The 17913-nt window shown below is 41.5% G+C and overlaps 1 protein-coding gene across 3 annotated transcripts in view; it reads left to right on the top strand.

Annotated features, from left to right (window-relative positions):
* The window catches only part of Pkn (serine/threonine-protein kinase N), a 54506-nt gene that overhangs the window by 21888 nt on the left and 14705 nt on the right, over positions 1 to 17913 (top strand). For all 3 annotated transcript variants that reach the window (XM_078185286.1, XM_078185287.1, XM_078185285.1), the window contains exons 4-5: positions 14162 to 14265; positions 17068 to 17272. In XM_078185286.1, coding sequence (XP_078041412.1) covers positions 14162 to 14265; positions 17068 to 17272 — 309 coding nt within the window. The remainder of the gene's footprint in view (positions 1 to 14161; positions 14266 to 17067; positions 17273 to 17913) is intronic.

Below are 17913 nucleotides of genomic sequence, written 5' to 3'. Positions count from 1 at the left end.
ATCGGATCGCGATCGCGATCGGTCCCGTTGCGAGCCTAGCGCGCGCGGGTATCGAGCCGCGGGCGCTCTCGAACTGGCCCGCTTCGACGCGAATCGAGATCGCGTTTCAGCCCGAACCGAACCCACGCTTTCGCATTCCACGCTGTCGAGATATATCGGGCCCTCTTCTATATCTTCGGAGTCCCTCTTCGGGCGCTAGTCGCTTTTAACTCTGACCCTAAATGCTAACTGGCTGAATAGTTACGCGTTTGTTTCGTTGAAACTCGTACGAATCGTTCGAAATATCTATTGGGTTGTTCGGAAAGTAATTTCGTTTTTCCCAAGAAAAGACGTAATTTTTTCACAGCCAACTTCACGCTTAAGCTGCATAATCATTATATAATTGGACAACTGATGTAGTAAGTCTTGTTTGCTAAAAATTTTGTTCGATTCTTTGCAATAGATTTTGTTTAGTAATCTATTGTGTTTCATTTCCACCAAGAAAAAAACGAAACGACTTTCCGAACGACCTAATAGATACCTAGTCTTTCTTATGCAGAAATAATTATTCGAAACGAGAAGTACAAGATACTTCACAGTCTCGATTAAAAGTCGATTCAATGATGTGAAATCATTACAAGAAAAAGTCAGGAGTGGGTAACATCGATCAAAGTACGTCGATTAATATCAATTTATCAAATTCAAGAACTGTTTTCCTCGTTACACTATTATGACGGTCTTTACGGCAATGCGATATCAATCACGGTTTATCGATTGATGTTGATCGAACTCGTTTTTAGGTGAACCATAATGATCCGTTATCTACGATAAACCGGTGTGGGAAAGCTAATTTTCCCTATTGTTTCTACCGGCCGCCCTTAAATCATAGCGATCGGTACTAAAGCTTGCGACAGTTCGCGGAAACTTTAGAAATTTAATGGCCCGTGCCCCGGTAACAGAGATATCGCGACACGCATGGACTCCGTTCGACGCCGCCTGCATTTATCCGGTACCGCGAAATTATGATAATGCTGGTCAGGGCACACCGGGTACCTGTGCATTCGTCGAGGTAACGGTTCGTTGCGGCAGTTTCCCCTCTATCTGGCTTCTAGAGCGTAGAGCCCTCGCGCCCTTTGTGTTTCATCGAGTCAAGAAATGATATACGATGAATTTGCAACGGAATTCGTGTATTCCGACTTCGGTTTTACTGCGGTCAACAAAATGGCGGGTCGATGGCCTCTAACCTCTCTCAGGAGGCATTTGAAGAATTCCTCAAATCTATCACTTCTCAGTTTCAATTGCTTCGCTTGACTTTTCAGTCATTGATCAGTAGATATAGTATATTTTTATTAGAAAGTTTAAGTTATAACATCTTTCAATAGAAATTTAAATTTATTAACTTTCAATGAAAGATACCATCCTTTAAAATCGTCTGCAGAGTTTGCTGTACCTTAATGAATAGACAGGAATACTATTGTCATAGAGTTGGTAATACTATCGACTGCCGCAGAGAGTATCGTATCAGATAACAACTTCAGAGCAGAGATATGTGCATTGTCGCGTTGCAGGTCAGGAAGATCGCTCGATCTTGCTTCCGAGCAAACAATGTTTCATTAAAAACACCTGCGCTTCGGTTCAACGATAATCTGAGGAAATAGCGGACCGGATGTTGATTTGTAATGAAGCAAAATGTGTTAACATGCGTCAACGATTATTGTTCATTGAAAGATAAGGATTGATCGGTGTTTCGCTAATCATTAAAAAAGTCACTACAATTTCCTGTTCATTGGAAATGCTTGGAGTTATGACCGTCGATATCTCGATGACTAATAGTACAAATTACTATAATGACTTAGCGTGACACTTCAGAAAACAAGTGTGTACACTAGCCTGCTAATTAGTTGAATGCGGAAAGTGAACATTGTCTCATAATCTCTCGGAACTCAGTCATTTAAAAAAAGTGGAGTAACATTGAGAAATTCACTATACTATTTTACTATACTCTTTACTATATCATGCGATAACAAATCAAATATGGAGGTTACTGGTTCGATAACCAAGAAATATGTCTTTGCGAATAATTAGCTTCTATATAATTCTATAAATATGATCATAATTATGTCTGATAACAAACCAAAGACAGCAATTGGTCACTGCCCAGTAATGATTCCACAACACTATGCTCTTTCATTGTTTTTCGAAAGATACGGAGGATTTATAAATACACACGAAATTCGATAAGATGCCAGCTCCGATATTAATACTTTGAAAACTGGATAAAATGTCGAAATAACTTTCGAGCATTAAGTGCTCAAGATTTTTGTCGTGCGTAGACCGCGATGATTAAGTTCCAATGAACGCGGCGTGACTCAGTTTGTTGAAATAATGCAGCCGGGGGCCGTTCAACGCCGGTCCAAGCGAACATTGCAATTTGTCCGGAGCAAAGTGATTGTCACAGCGATAGATAATAATGGTGGCGGTCTAATATAATCAGTGGCGACTTAATAAATTTGCGGCTCGCGCAGCCGGTAGTCGATCCAAGCGTTCCCGGTCCTTGTTCCCAGATTAAAATCGAGAAATACCGGTACGGGACGACCACAATTCCGTAAAACTTTTCTGGTTTACGGTCGTGGCCGCGCGTCTCTTTTCTTTCCCCCGGGTCTTTATCGTTGTTCCACGGCGTTTGTTTAAGTGGCCGGACCGCTTCCAGATAAACGCAACGCGTTACGTAACTTGCCCGAGTTCGTGATTGCGAGTTGCGCTTTGCTCACGAATCCTCCTGTTCGTATACATTGATAAGTTCTTAAAAACATCCTGCGCACAACGATTACTATCATACACATCTCAGAAGTTTTTCCGAACTCCCGGCCGAAAACTTTGGCCATGAAAAATTACGAATGCAAACACTGAAACGATATTTTCCGCTTTCTCTTTTTCAGTGTGCGTATTTCATGATTTTGAACCTGTTCGTATGTGCAATTGAAACGTCGCATTCAAACCTAGGTGTTTTGGTATCTTTTTAATATCATATTTTTAATAAATACCGCCAAATAGGACTCACTTGAGCGAATTTCGAAAGCGTATCTAACCGAGAAGCGCGTTCTCAGTCTCGTGTATGGAAATCATTGTTTTTGGAAGAATCGCGAGTCTTTTTAATCCGGATCACTGTACGATTCGCGAATTTAGCCGAGCTCTGTTATCCTTTCACTGGTTCGCTCGTAAAGCGGAAACGGTGCTAACTTGATTGCACGTGTACGCGATTTTACGCAAGTTCGAACGTTGGCGTTCACCCGCGTAACATCCTATTTTCGAGCAGCGAGCGCCCGACGTATAAAAGAAATCATGGCGAACGACTCGGGTTGAGTAACTCCGGTGAAAATTTTACCGTTGCTGTTTAATTTCGGTCTTAATTGGAGCGATTATCCTAATTGAGGACTTTAGCGCGATTCGTTCGACGCACAAAAGCTGTTTGCCGGTTGCTGCAACAAGTAGACGAGACACAGAGGCGACTTCGTGCTTCCGTGAACTAGTTTAAAGAAAACGAAAGCGACGAGAGCGAAGTTTCACTTCGGCGAAGATTTTATTGCCGCGAGTCTGGTTTCAAAAGCTGATAAAACTAGACTGTTCCATCGAAGTATTTTCAGTCGACTATACAACGCGGAGAACGATACAGCATTATTTCCTTCTCTGTAGCTTCTCAATTTTCGATTTTTATTCCGGCGAGACCATCGAATCGAAGGTAATTTTTACCGATTGAAAAGTGAAGTATTAGATTGATTTTTTTATACAAAATGAAAATATTCTATAAGGAAAATGCAAGAAACAAAAGATGTATAGACATTTATATATTCTCTTATCAAGTTTAATAAATTACGAATAATTTAGTTGTGCTTTTAAATTCTTCTTCTGTCTTTACTTCGCTGTGTCCTATTCTCTTCTGTCGTAAATGTGTGCATTTTATTTCTTTCGGAATTGTAACGCTGCAACGAAAATATAGACGAACTCTTACCAATGTTTTAGATACAATTAAAATCTCGTGCAATTAAATTAAAATACAATACAAATTAAATACGAGAAACCAGAGCATATAAGAGAGCATTAAAAACGTACTCGTTTATACCTCCAGCACCGCCTAAAACGTACTTTTAATTATAAAATGAAACACTGAATTACACTATCCCCGAGGTCGTAAAATGGGCGACTTAATTGACTAAAAAAACTCGATCAATTCTCTGCCTTTCACTCGATCGCCGTTTTATCTGAAAGCCCGGTCCGCGGGGTAAAAAAGAATCACGTATCCTGTTCGAAAATCATTAACCCGCGGATGATTGATTTTCCGATAGCCGTGATTCAGGGGTTCGCGTATTCGCGTCACGCCCGTGTCGTCATCGTGCGCGACACGGCGGAAAAATCGGTGATCGATAAGGTCTGAGTCACGAATTACAAAAGTGCCTCGTAACTCTGGCTCGCTGCCATTGACGCGTATCCTGCGCACTACGCGCGCTACGCGCACCGGTCTACTATCCGATACAACGGTCCGCGCGAAACGCGTGCGAACCGATCGCGCGGGCTTCCGCTCGAAATCGCGCCGCGTTTTCACGCCCACGGTCTTTCAATGAGAGAAAACAACCTAAGCGATACGATCTGGCCGTTCCGACAGCCTTATCACGAGGCCGGCGTGCAAACTGTTTCGCCGAGCGACTTCCCCGATCGCCGTTTTACAAGACCGCCAACCGCATTTTCCAGTAATCGCGAGCTTATCGAGGAAATCGGCCGCCATTGCGATTCATATCGCCTAATTGACGACCTGCATTCGGTATTTGTAAAAGCAACGAGTTTTAAAACGGATATTTTTTATGCGATTTCTTCCACGTTACGGTCGTCAATGTTGTATACTAAATCGTTGACGAAAGTAAGAGCTGACTGTAAATGTATTTTCTTCATTCACGATTTTATTAGGTCGTTCGGAAAGTCGTTTCGTTTTTTTCTTGGTGGAAATGAAGCACAATAGATTACTAAACAAAAACTATTGCAAAGAATCGAACAAAATTTTTAGCAAACAAGACTTACTATATCAGTTGTCCAAATATATAATGATTATGCAGCTTGAGCGTGAAGTTGGCTGTGAAAAAATTAAGTCTTTTCTTGGGAAAAACGAAATTACTTTCCGAACAACCCAATAATACTGGAACTATAAACGCGGCGATAAATGTATATTGCTTCATAACAGTGTCAAGAATACATCAGGAACTTTCGACTGGCATGGTAAAGTTACCGTGACACTTGCTATACTTTGAACATAACCATTTGAGTCAATAAGCTATAGGAATGAATATACTAGATCCTTTGTCCTCAAACTTAACCTTTTGAAATTCGTTTTTATATTTCCGAAAACCTCTTTTCTTTTCAAGTTTATCTATTTCCTTAGAAGACTATGCATTTGCGTGTTCATCCCCAGTGTAGCCGTTATTGAACTATGGATTTTATGGACCTTTAACGAAAAGTGTGAAACAAATTGAAAATAGTTGAAAGATTAAAAGAATCGAAGAATGTCAACGATATAACATTGTTAAACACGTTAAGATGATTAAAGAACGAGCGGAGTTTCCATCCGGCCCCTGTTTCTGCAATTAAGAATAACAAAATGTCTCCTCCGATCCCTTCACGATTTCCCCATCCTATGACCACTTAAGATCACACCATAGATCACTCACGATACCAGAATAGTCTAGAAAATCTGGATTTCGAGTCACGAGCAATGTCCGTCTCCCGTTTCTAATTTTACCGAGGGAACGCAAAGCGCGCGTTCCCAGAAAATTTCTTTTTCCCTCGTCCAACGATTCGAGCACAATGGTTGAGTAACGTTTACGCTAATTAATAGCCGATTGTGTCGCGATAGCTAACAGGATTGATGCAACCGATCGTTAACAGGACGGTGGGGGGTGGTTTATATTAGCTTGCGCGAGAGCCGCGATTTTTGTTCGCGCCGACCGAAGAATGAACTCCTCCTAGTCACGGTAATTATTTTAATCAGTCCCGTAATAAGGATGTTGCAGTCCCGGCTCGATCCCCGTTCACGGTACAGCAACAATTATTTCTTAGGCTGTATTAATGGCAGCCGCACCGTAGGAAGTCTGGCCCATAAGGTTCCGGTCAGGAGCGCAGCATAGTGCTCGTAAACCCTAATCATCGTTTTTTTTCTTTTGTTAATCTGAACCGATCCGCGTGGTAACAAGCTTTCACTTCGTATGGAAAATTGTTTATTCCCAATTTGCTGATAATTTGTTATTCCGTGGCTCCGGTGCAAATCCTTGTTTTCTGACTTCTTTCTTCTAAAATCCGCGACCCTACTTTAAAACTCTATACAGAAATGTAATCTTTTCGTATTACTTTCACATGGGTTTGATTAGCTGTATTCGCATTCCCTCTCCGTGTAGAAAATAGGATTCACAGAAAATTGAAATATTTTATGCAAGTTACTCTTCTTTCTACACAACAGAACTGGGCATTCTTTGAATCAAATTTTATTTACACAATATTTCTCAAGCGTGTTGCACTATAACGATCGCGAATAATTAAATCGCGGAGTTTATCCATTTATTTCATTTGGTGTGCCTTCGAACGTGTTGTTGTTGGAATTACGTTAGTCCAGAATTTTCTTCCGAATGCGATTCTTTTGACTGTTGTACAAAATTTTTCCTTGGACATTAGGCCCAGCAACTAAGACGAATTGCATAATGCGGCCCTGGTTCCGGTCGGTGAGTCGGCCGCATGAATCGCGCGGACACGCGGAAAAATCATGAATGGACGAGAGCCCATAGCCAGTGCCGTGCGTCCGGCGAACGAGGAAACCGTGTTACAGCCTATAGACAGCCAGGATTAGAATTTTTAATTTCTTTCGTATACGATCTCGCCACGGCGCCCTTTAATTGCGGCGCGGGCTCGCTCATTAATCTCACGCGGCTTAGTATCGCTTACGGTTCGAATAATCGCACATCTTTCCTTTATACCGGGTGATCCGAATTGTTTTAAAATGATTTTTTCATGAAACATTATATATATATACTATCCTCTGCTGCATTCGTAATCCAATTATTAGTTACTTATTGCAGCGTTTAGTTTTCTTTGGCAATGATCCAATGAAAACTATGTTGTACGAAGTCACTTCCTCCATAAATTATTTCGAAAGATCGGAAGCTACATGGAAAGGTCGATAAACTTTTATTTGAACAAATGAACGTTCATTCATCGTTTCTCTCTGTCTTGGATCTGATTTATACGATCTGCAAAGATTTCTCTTTAGATTTAGCTTAAAATACCTTAACGCGTTCAAGCAATACGTGCGTTACTAATCCGAACATGCACAATTCATAACAGGAGAAAGAAATACATTTCCAATTAGCCCCTGACCCTAACGTTCGAAGCATAAAATTTCGATTTTGAAAGATTCCCGATCTAACTGTAATGTAAATGGCCAGGAAACAGAACTGTTTCCATTCGCAATAAATCTCCTGTACGTCTGACCTGGAAAGGAACGACTGAACCGCAAGCAGCAACAAAACAGTTTAAACTACATACATACCGTATAGGTTCGATAGGGGGTTAATCGCGGCTGGCGAACAAAGCTGAAGCCGGAAGTGGATATTTTTATCGAGCACAGAGTGTAGCAGGCCTGCTTCCGCGGATGAAAAGTTCTTCTGCGGCACGAGCACGAAGCTTCACGCGATCCGAAGGAATTATCTACACTCGAGGGGACTTCAATGATGCAGACGCGTGCATCGTTTACACCGCATCGACTGTGGGGGGTTGTTGCAGCCGTGCGTTGCACCCCGGGGGTCGTCAAACTCGGCTCCGAAGAACAACGGAGCCGCCACAGAAAACTCCGTCGCTTCTCTGGCAAGAGAGTCTGTTACTCTTTTTAAACAGTAGGATAATTCCATTGATGGTTTCGCGCGCGGACGGATTCGCCGAGGTAAAAAGAGAAAGACCGGGGTCCGGGGTTTTGCAGCCTGGAAACAAGGGAAGCCTTTGTAGCCGCCCCCCCTTGCTGCCAGAACCGGAATATAATGGGGCACGTGTTCTGGCGCCGCGCTAATGACATGGTTTCGCGGAGTCCCCCATGCCGTCATTGTCCCCGCTGTTTCTCTCCTCGCGAATTATCCCTCTCTTCGCTCGTTTCGCATTCCTTTTGTTTCCTGTGTCACCCGATTCCTCCCTTCCGATGTTGTTCACGGACCCCTCTTCGGCGATTCTCCTTCCGGCTCGCTAGTTCCGGTGTCTCTGGGAACTCATCCGGTTGCTGTAATTCGTCTTTAGCGAGCCAATTTAATTTTACCGATGGTCTGCGCTCTTGGGGTGCGAAACCCCTTTTTTTTTTTAGTCAATCCTTCTAGTCTCTTTTGGTTGCTTCTGACTTATAAGAAAATTCTTTTCATAGAAGAATGGGATTGAACATTGAATGCAGAACGATTTCATATCCAGTAGACAAAATTCTGATAGCTTCCGCATTAGAAGGCCAAATAGAAAGCAAAGTTCTGGTAATTTAATTGCATTGTAATTCGAGGTCGCAGTTTAAGTACATTGCATTTCAATTACGCAGCAATTCAACTACATCGCAATAAGAATCTAACATGTACAATAAAATCTGCTGTTAATTATCTAGCAATAGATGCAACGGCTAAACAAACAACATTTTGTTGACGTATAATTTGTTATGAACGAGTATCTAAGATTTAAAGACACTCCTCTCACAGATGTGAGAAATTATTTTCTAATTATGCTCGCTATGAATAAGTTCTTTTTAGGAAACGTGAATGATCAACAGTAACGAAGACTAAAAGATTAGTCTCAACGAGAACAGCATCTTAAATCTAATTAATAATCTGAGAGAAACATAGGAATCATCTTTAGGAATTTCTGTCCCTCGCCCGGACGAAGCCGTTCTGAAACGCTTTGCTTCCCGCGCCGATTAGTTTATCGGTCTTCACGTTTACAAATAGAAATGAGTTTCGGTAGGTTGTGGAAAAGTGGGGGCTACGGGCGTGTGCAGGTCAGGCGGGCGGGTCGCACCCTCGACCGAAGCGACTGAACTTCTTCCGAGCGACGGACAGTGCGTGCCACGACATGATAGAAAAACACTTGAAAAAAATCCCCGAGTATACTCGGTCGAATGTGTCGGGCCGTGAGAATGGGATACAAAGCGTGAACCGTTTGGCGTTCGAGGAGGGAAACGCACTTGTGCGCGCATCGCGACCGAGGTTGACATGGCCGAATAAGGCGATCCGGAGAGGAAAATACGAGAGGATATCTCGGGCATGGGAATGCATACGGGAGCAAGATCGGGGCTCCGGCCGGGCTCGGGGAGAATCCGAGCGTGCGGACAGGTTCCCCAGGAAACAAGGAAAAAGAACAACGGAAGGAAGAGCCGGTTGGCGAACGGAAAAGGATAATGACGCACAGAAAGGGAAGTAAATAAGAAGAGGACAATGAGGAGGATATCGCCTGCGGCTGAACGTCCTGCGGCAGCCATTAGGGCCTATTGAACGGCGCCACATCGATTCCCTCTTCCAGTATTCTTTGTTAGGCCGCGGAGATTTTCTGAAATGTGGGCTTCCGATACTTTTGTAAACCTCTGACAATGTGCATGCACCGAGCTGGTTTTAGATATCGTGGAATACGTATTAATGCTGGACTAGTTTAGAATTTGTTCTGGTATACAGGTGACTTGCATTAATATTCCGACATCTTTAGACAGAATAACCTTTTAAAAGAGAATAAAATGACTTGTATTTTTTGAGATGCTAAAGGATATTAGGTAATGTCTTCAAAATCTTTTTACAAAATTGTCCAACGAAATAACCGTGGCAAAAATAATGTCTACTCTGCCAAAAGCGTGTCCGCCGAATTTTAGCTATAGCAAAGCATTAGTTTCCCAGGAAAAAATAGTTTTGTAGAAAAGCTAGGTGCGTTCGATAGCCCGCAATTCAATTTTATCTGTCGCAATCTAGAGTGCGTGGTTATCGTCGTTTTTTCCACGGATAAATCCGGCATTTATCGATGATAAATCGTTCCAGCGAGGCCTTCACGGTCCGCTCAGCTCGAAAGAAATTTCGTCGGCAAAGTACACCAGGAAATTCACGCGCTTTCCGCCATTGTTCGGCCCCGTAATCCTTTGAATGCCATTTAGCCGACAGCCGTTTGCTCGCATGCTCGGGAACACGCATGTATAAGGGAAAGTTGCCACTAACGTACCGCTTTCGGAACTTAGGGTCCTCAGGGAAATCTGGTCTGCAAAGTCAAAGTTAAATTGCGAAACCATGATCATTTGATTAGCCACTGCTACGAACATTGTACTAGATAACTTTATTATACTGTGCTATAATGAAGTTTACATATTATCTGTTACATACACTCATCTGTTTCTTCAAAAGTTTCTTCATAGATATTTTGGCAAAGCGTTACTTAAGCTATATAGTAACTTTAACATTTTTGTGTACAATGTTCGCTTTGATAAGAGAAGAAATCAGAAGAAGGAAATTCCTAAGTGTAGAAAATTTTGGCAGTTATAAAGTGGATAAAAATAATATTTGGACATAGCTCAGACCAAACAAAAATATATTAAAAATATAAGCTTTTTTTACCGTTTTTGTGAATCCAAGAAACAGCAAAATTAAAACGGTATTTTAACGCAATCAACCAGTCCCTCTCATATTTACAAAAAATTCAAGACATTTGGTCCACTTTGAAAAAGTACCCTTTTAAAATGTGTACGATTAACTTTTCTTTTCCCGCTGTAGCTTTTTTCGCCGAAAAGATTGGAAGAACACGCCCGATAAAAAGAATCGACGATCGGTGATTTCTTTGTGTTAGTCGCGCAGGAAATCCGCGCCACTCCATAATCAGCACGGTGTGTACGTAGCGCCCCGAGAGATCGAGAAAACCGGCGGAGGGGAAACTAAAACGGAGAAATAAACGCGAAAGAACGAGGAGAAAAATGCCCGATGGGCGTGCCCGGCCGCGTTAAAACGGGAGCCGCGCGTGTTTCGCAAGCGCCGCCGATATAATTACGTAAGTGGAATTGATTACTGTAATTGTTCGGGGTTCCGGCCCGCCCGGAAGCTGCACTTAGAACTCTCCTGACACTCGGTTTTCAGAAGGCTCTCCCGCGAAAGAGCCCCGTGGTCTACTTTTCCCTCGCCGGAGCGTTGTTTATGCAAATCGAATATTACAGCGCTGTGTAGTGGACGGGTGGTCTCTTGTCCTTTGTACAAGACGTGCCGAGAATTGTCCATTCAGAGAGAAAAAGTTACGGGAAAAACATTCGACAGAAAAATCTCAACGCTCGATCTTTAACCCTCTCGATAAGAGTCCCGAATATATGTGGCATCCATGCGATGACGTATAATAGAATTTTATATAAATATCTCTTAATATTAAAGCTAAAGGCAACATATTTTGTTTAAAAAAAAACATTGTTTTATTAAGCACAGTTTTTATTTAACGCTTAGGAACATTTTTATACAAAGGAGTTTGAAAACAACGGATTAATTAAACAAAAATTTTAGACAGAAATCGATTTTTAAGAACTTCAGCAAATTGTTCTAATAATTTTTTCATCCGGTATTCGTGTCTTCGTGTTTGAATCGTCCCGTACGACGTGGAATCCATTTCGCTGTTAATTTCCAAGACGATATTCTCTCGAGGATCGCTATAAATCAGTGCGAATGAAGCTGCTAATAAATCGCCTCGATCCACTCGGTGTATCGATTTAATATATTATAACACCGATGCCGGCAGCTCTTTTTATGCAAATCAGCCAATCCATGATTTCATAGCGTCTGACCTTAATTGACGCCCGCTTAATTACGTCGTAAAAGACGAGCGTCCATGCTTCGCGAACGTAGAATTAATTTAATGCGCGACGATCGCGTCGATATTGCATTTCCAAGTGCACATTTTCGATTTCCGTGAATCGTTTATGTAAATCTCTGACGCTGCACAGTCTCGTTGTTGCTTATCGACATGATTTTCTCACCTGCTTAACAGATAATTTGTACCGAAAAAATTGCACGCGACGTAGATCCGTATCAAGGACTCCGGAAAACATCTGAGACGATGTTAAAAACGCTTTACTCTTCGAACAACGGAAACATCAAATTGTTCCGAGATGAAATAATTCCACAGAAACCAAAAATAACAAATCTAAGAATCATGAAACACGAACTAAAAATCGTCACGAGATAGAATCACAGAAATTTCAAACTACAAAACAAAATAGTAAAGTAATTACAAAACACGATACATAATATGATATATTAAATATTAAATACAAGATATATGCATACATATGTAATACAAGTGACTTGCAACTTGGCGGACGATAGATCAACAAATCGATACAAAATCGGCGCGACAAATCCGAAATGAAGCTTATCCGAGGATAAAATTCGTAGAAGGTGGAAAGCCGAGATAAAAGCGTCGAATTACGGGAACATAAGTTAAAAATTGTATGGAGATAGGAGCGAGAAGTTGCATGGCGGTCCCGCGGCTAATTGATCCACCGATTCCGGCGAAGATTAACGCGATCGTTGCGCAATAAGTCGCTCGCGGTCTCTCGATTCCCAGTCACTGGGACTGTGGGACTCCCCCATGCGTTGCGAGCCCGTGGCGAAAAGCGGCGATGGGAAATTCGCTGGTAACGGTAAGCGCGCGCGAAACAAAGAGGAGCAGTGTATTCTTCGTTGTTTTTTTTTTCTTCCCTTCCTCCCCGATCCAAGGCGAGTATTGTACCTGGCGGCGCATTAAAACACGTGGGAGTCTTTTGCACAGCACGCTGCGATATCCCCAGTGGGTTACAGGAAGTGAGATTCGAGCACTTTACGATTTCACTATTGGACACTTGAAACTCTCGGATGTAACGAGACGCGCTTATACGAACCAACCGCCCACGCGGATCGAGGCTGGCTCGGATCTAAACAAAGATCCGTTGGACCGTTCCGCGTTAAAGTGGGTTTCACTGATTGCCGCGCGGAACGCTCGGAAAAAAATGCGTTTCTTCTTTCCGCGTGCTTGCGCTTCGGCTGAAATTGCATTTCGTACGGCTTCGATTAGAATTTCTATAGGATTTCTATGATGTGCAAAGAGTATGCGCTCAATAAGCGCAGGAAATGTACGTTTTAGATTGGAATAGAAAATTGTGCAATTGTGTATAATTTATGCAGTTAAGAGAATATTATTATCATGGGTGAATTGAATAGTGCTTCGTAAGATAGAATACAAATCGTGTGGCGTTCATTGGATTACAAAATCATTTTACAGTTAATACTATCCAAGTGTTGCATAAACTGTGCGTTATTATGTGAACTATTTTATGGTGATACACTTATGCGAGACATTGAGAATGTTGTAATTGCGCAGACGTTCACGTTTTCTTAATTCGCTGTCACTGCTTCGTGTTTTACGTATTCATTTCTTAAATAAATAATCGTTGATCTGCAATCGAGAGGAATTTCAAAAAATGATGAAACATTTTATGCAACCAGAGTGATTCGTCAGCAACCCACACATGTTTTTCGTTTCCATCGTAACACGGTTTTGGAGGGTGAAATCATCCCTTGGGAAGAATGCAGGAATGTCTCGTGAATTGCGAGAAATATTTGTGAATAAAAATTATATCTTCAAAAATCGAGTAGATATAGTTTTGGAAAAGTTTATGCTTTTTGAATCACTTCTAAATAAAGATACACAACCTAGTGATTTTCAATGTTTTATTAAACACTCTAAATATAATATTAAATTACGAATAACATAAAAATTTCAATGACAAGTACCGTAAGGAGAGAATTAAATTTTAGATGAAAATAATTAACTGTTCAATAAAAAGGGTTTGAAAATCATTGACCTAATCGTTGATAAGCACTAGTACGCCGTTCATGAATTTAACCAGTGGCTTAGAAAGATATTTATAGAGAAATTCATGGAAAAGAACTCTTTTTGTTACAGTATTTGATTTATCTTTCAAAAATTTACAGTATCGAAAAAATATTGAAATTTTATTTATCGTCCCTTGAAATCGAACGCGAGAAAGAGAATTTTTCCATGAAACTCGTGCTTTTGTCGTTCAGACTCAGCCAGATCGTATCGAGAGGCGGCATTTTATTTTCAACGCCTATTTTCGTTTCAGACACGCCTCTGTCACCGATGGGGCCGTCGTCGCCGAGTCAGGAGGGTCTATTCACGGATCCTCGATTTTTATCCTTGGAGAAGCAGCTCAATATCGAACTCAAGGTAGACGTCTCACTTATCAAGAAAAATAACCGAAAAAAGGCAGCAAACGAGAAGGAAAAGTGCTCGTGTCCCAGCATCCAGTCAGAATTCAATCTTCTTCAAACAATACGCCAAGTCTAACCTTCGTAAAATTCAATTACCGTCACCGTCGGCCGACGTAGAATCATATCGCGTAGTCGCTCGTATCAAAGTTGCAGACGCTGCAACCTTCAGCCGGTCCCGTTATGTCATTCGAGAGTAATTGCGCTAGACCGGGTATTTCGTGCATTAGTTCCAACGTTCGGAACGTCTCGCAATTAGTATAATTGCCGGGCGATGCAAAAACACATCTGCAAAGGCAACGTTTTGATCTTTTTGTTCGCGTTGTGCAGTCGGTTCGAGAAAGTCGGGTTTGAAAATTTGGCTCTTGGCTCGCGTGTCTGGCCATTGCTAGCTATTTCTACTTGTCCATCGAGGTGTAGGGTAACAGTGTCGTTTTACAGTAATAAGTAATGCAAAATGAATCGTTCAATGATTGGAACAAACCACGAAAAATACCAGTGTTTTTCTGTATTTACTTAGACGGTTCATTTTACGAAGTTTTCTCTGTAATCTATGTGTAACAGCAACATTGTATGCGCATCACAGAACCGCTTAATCGTCCACTGCACTTTCACGAGGTTTTCTTAAGGGGCTGAGCAACTTTCGATCGTATTTCAGTCTGATTGAATCGCGTCCGAAGAAAACATTGGATTGCGCCAGGATCCACGGTCCGCTAATTATGCTTATTGTTTACGCATAAACCTGTGGAAGGCCGGTTATTATTTCGCGCCGGTCGCCTACATATGGGCACAGCATGTGTGTCGTAATGACGTGTGTAATGACGATCGCGTGAGCACCGTAACAATCCGTCTGCAATTCGCGAGCGATTAACCGGAGAAGACAGTAACAGTTTCACTCGGGTTCTCGTGAGTCAGCAAATGCGTTCTTGGTACTTCTTCTTTTTTTTTCTACTATAGATAGCTTCCACACATTGTCGCGCGGCGGTTTATACTAATCGGTGTGTACGCGACGAGCTTTTGAACTTGCTCGTTCGCTTGATCGGCCACGGTGACGAATATTATTTCCCCCTCACCCCTTTTTTCTCTTTGAAACTCTTTATGAGTACAAGAAGTTGTCGTTGATTTTTAATACGACGAAATATTTAATGGAAGATAACAATTCTATTTATGAATACAACAATTCAAACATTAATCTAAAACATATCTGCGTACCGATTGTCATTTAAAAAAGTCACGCAGAGGTAAAAATGTTATTCATTATATTTGCCTATAATTCAACTTTAAGTGATATTCGCGTTACACGGAGTGGTTTAGCTAGATTTAAGTATACACTCACGAGAGAAGCATTAATTATTAACAAGACCATCGAAGAAGCAGTAGTGCGTCACCTACGAGCATTTAATCACAGTTTATTCAATGACATGTTATTAATGCCACGACGGTTAATTTTCTCATTAATTTTTTGCCGACTATGACCAGTCACAGCGCGACATGACCAAAAAATAAAATACAGGAAAATATATAATTAACTTTAACTTTTCCCATTACACCGGTTTTTGCTTCGCGTTTCTCTGACGTACCGTTTTTAGCGAATTGATTTCTATGCAAATAATTTATTTAATAACATTTCTGTACCGTACGACAAGAGGTCGAACGTGTTATTAGAATAATTAGAATCGTGCTACAGGTTTTCGAGAACGTCGAAAACTTCGAATGGAACGGAAAGTTTTTGGCCGATCACCGACGGTCCACGTGGCGGGAAACGTGCATCTCGGGCATCGGGAACTTTGACTCTCGTGTGCAAGATTAACCACCGTCGAATCAGACTTCCCGAATGATCGATGAGCCTCGAACTATCGATTCTGGCATCCACCCAATCCGCGAATGTCAACGAATCCGAAATCCCGTAGCAGTGATTCGCGCGCCACGGCGAAATAGTATCTTTACGTCATATTACGCGATCCGTTTCAAGACCGTAACAGGCTTAGCTATCGAGCTGGTGAATACCTACGATGTTTAGGAAACGCGTAGTCTCCAATCAGCTGTCGCGGGTAAAACAACGAAAATGCCGAAATTTTCGTGGAGAAAGGTGAACCGCGACGATAACATACAAATCATACAGGACGTTCTAAAAGTTCACATCCCGGAACAATTCGATCCGCAAAACGCGATTCGCGACAATTTTTCGCTAGTTCGTTGACAAAATTTGAAAGTTAGTAATCCTGGACAAATTTGAATCAAAGCAGAACGATAGTTCTTTGATCGCTCGAAGCGAATCAAAAATGTTAAATTCAAGTTCAGAACATAGAATAACAAAAAACGGAAATTTTAGTATTTCTCAAATCTTCTCAATTCTCATCTTAAGAAACTATGGTGTAAATTTACTGTCGTGGACATTTAATTTCCCATCAATTTATTGAAATTGAAAGCACCTAATAATACAATGACCAATTAGCAACGTTCTCTACAAATTAAAGAAACGTACGTGTCAGTCAAAATTTTATCGTGATATGCTTACAATAGATAAGTGTATTCAACAAGCACCGATCAAATTACCTAAACGATACTGGTAACAGGTGAACCGTAAATAATATATACCGGTAGAAGGCATAAATAGATTTGCATGATGTAGGTAACGAGACGCGCACCAGAATTGGTGATCAAAGTGAACACGGTTCTTAGGAATAGGTTTTAGGTTCGTCTTCTTGATTCCACGCTCTGATAATTTGTCGGTTAATACGTTTTCCTGTTGGCGTTAAAGGTGAAGCAGGGGGCGGAGAACATGATCCAGAGTTTAACGAGCGGCAGGGACAAGAAGTTGCTGCAGGAGGCGCAGCAAATGCTGGACGATTCCCGTGCGAAAATCGAGTTCCTACGTATGCGGATAATGAAGGTGCGACAGGCTCGTCAGCAACAAGAACGCGGCGATGCACCGCCGCCGAACGGAGAAGCAACCAGCAATAAAGGTACGATGTTTTCCTTGTTTCGTCGGTCCAATTTGTGATTCATTAGGTTACCGTGATCAACTTCCCCGGAAGCCGTATGTTTTTCGCGATTGCGCGTATACCAGTGTTTCGGTCTTCTTTCCTGTCGGTGCTCGTTCTTAGATTCGTCTTTTCGTTGATTCGAATCCGAGACCGACGATATGAACTGGACAACTACAAATAAACTGCTTAAACAGTGTTTTTCATTACAGTCACAAATCTCCTTTCGCCAACATAGAAATTGTTTAAGAATCTTGAGTTTCAAAGTAAAAATTGTCGTGCATTAATTGGAAGATGCCGGAACTAATCAGAAATTTACTTCTTTATTAACAGTTTAATGGGTTATTATATATCTGTGCGAGGTGTTTCTCTTAAAAACTTACTGCCATTACTCGAGCCACTATATTAATTCCCGGTCCATTAAAAATTCATATTCTTAAGTGTTTTCCCGAGTCTCAAAAATTTTAATACCTGCGCCTTTTACTTATAAAATCTACCGTAACGTCGGTAATAGTAATTCGAACCTTTTGTTCAGCATTTTCCATATTACACCAAGGTACGAATAATCGTTCGCAGAAGTGCGAACTGCCGATCGATCGAATACGGTCACGCGCACACAAAGA

The sequence above is a fragment of the Augochlora pura genome, chromosome 7 (genome assembly GCF_028453695.1).
Source record: "Augochlora pura isolate Apur16 chromosome 7, APUR_v2.2.1, whole genome shotgun sequence".
Taxonomy (NCBI): domain Eukaryota; kingdom Metazoa; phylum Arthropoda; class Insecta; order Hymenoptera; family Halictidae; genus Augochlora; species Augochlora pura.
Note: the sequence above shows the minus strand (reverse complement) of the source record. Positions and strands in the feature narration are given on the sequence as shown.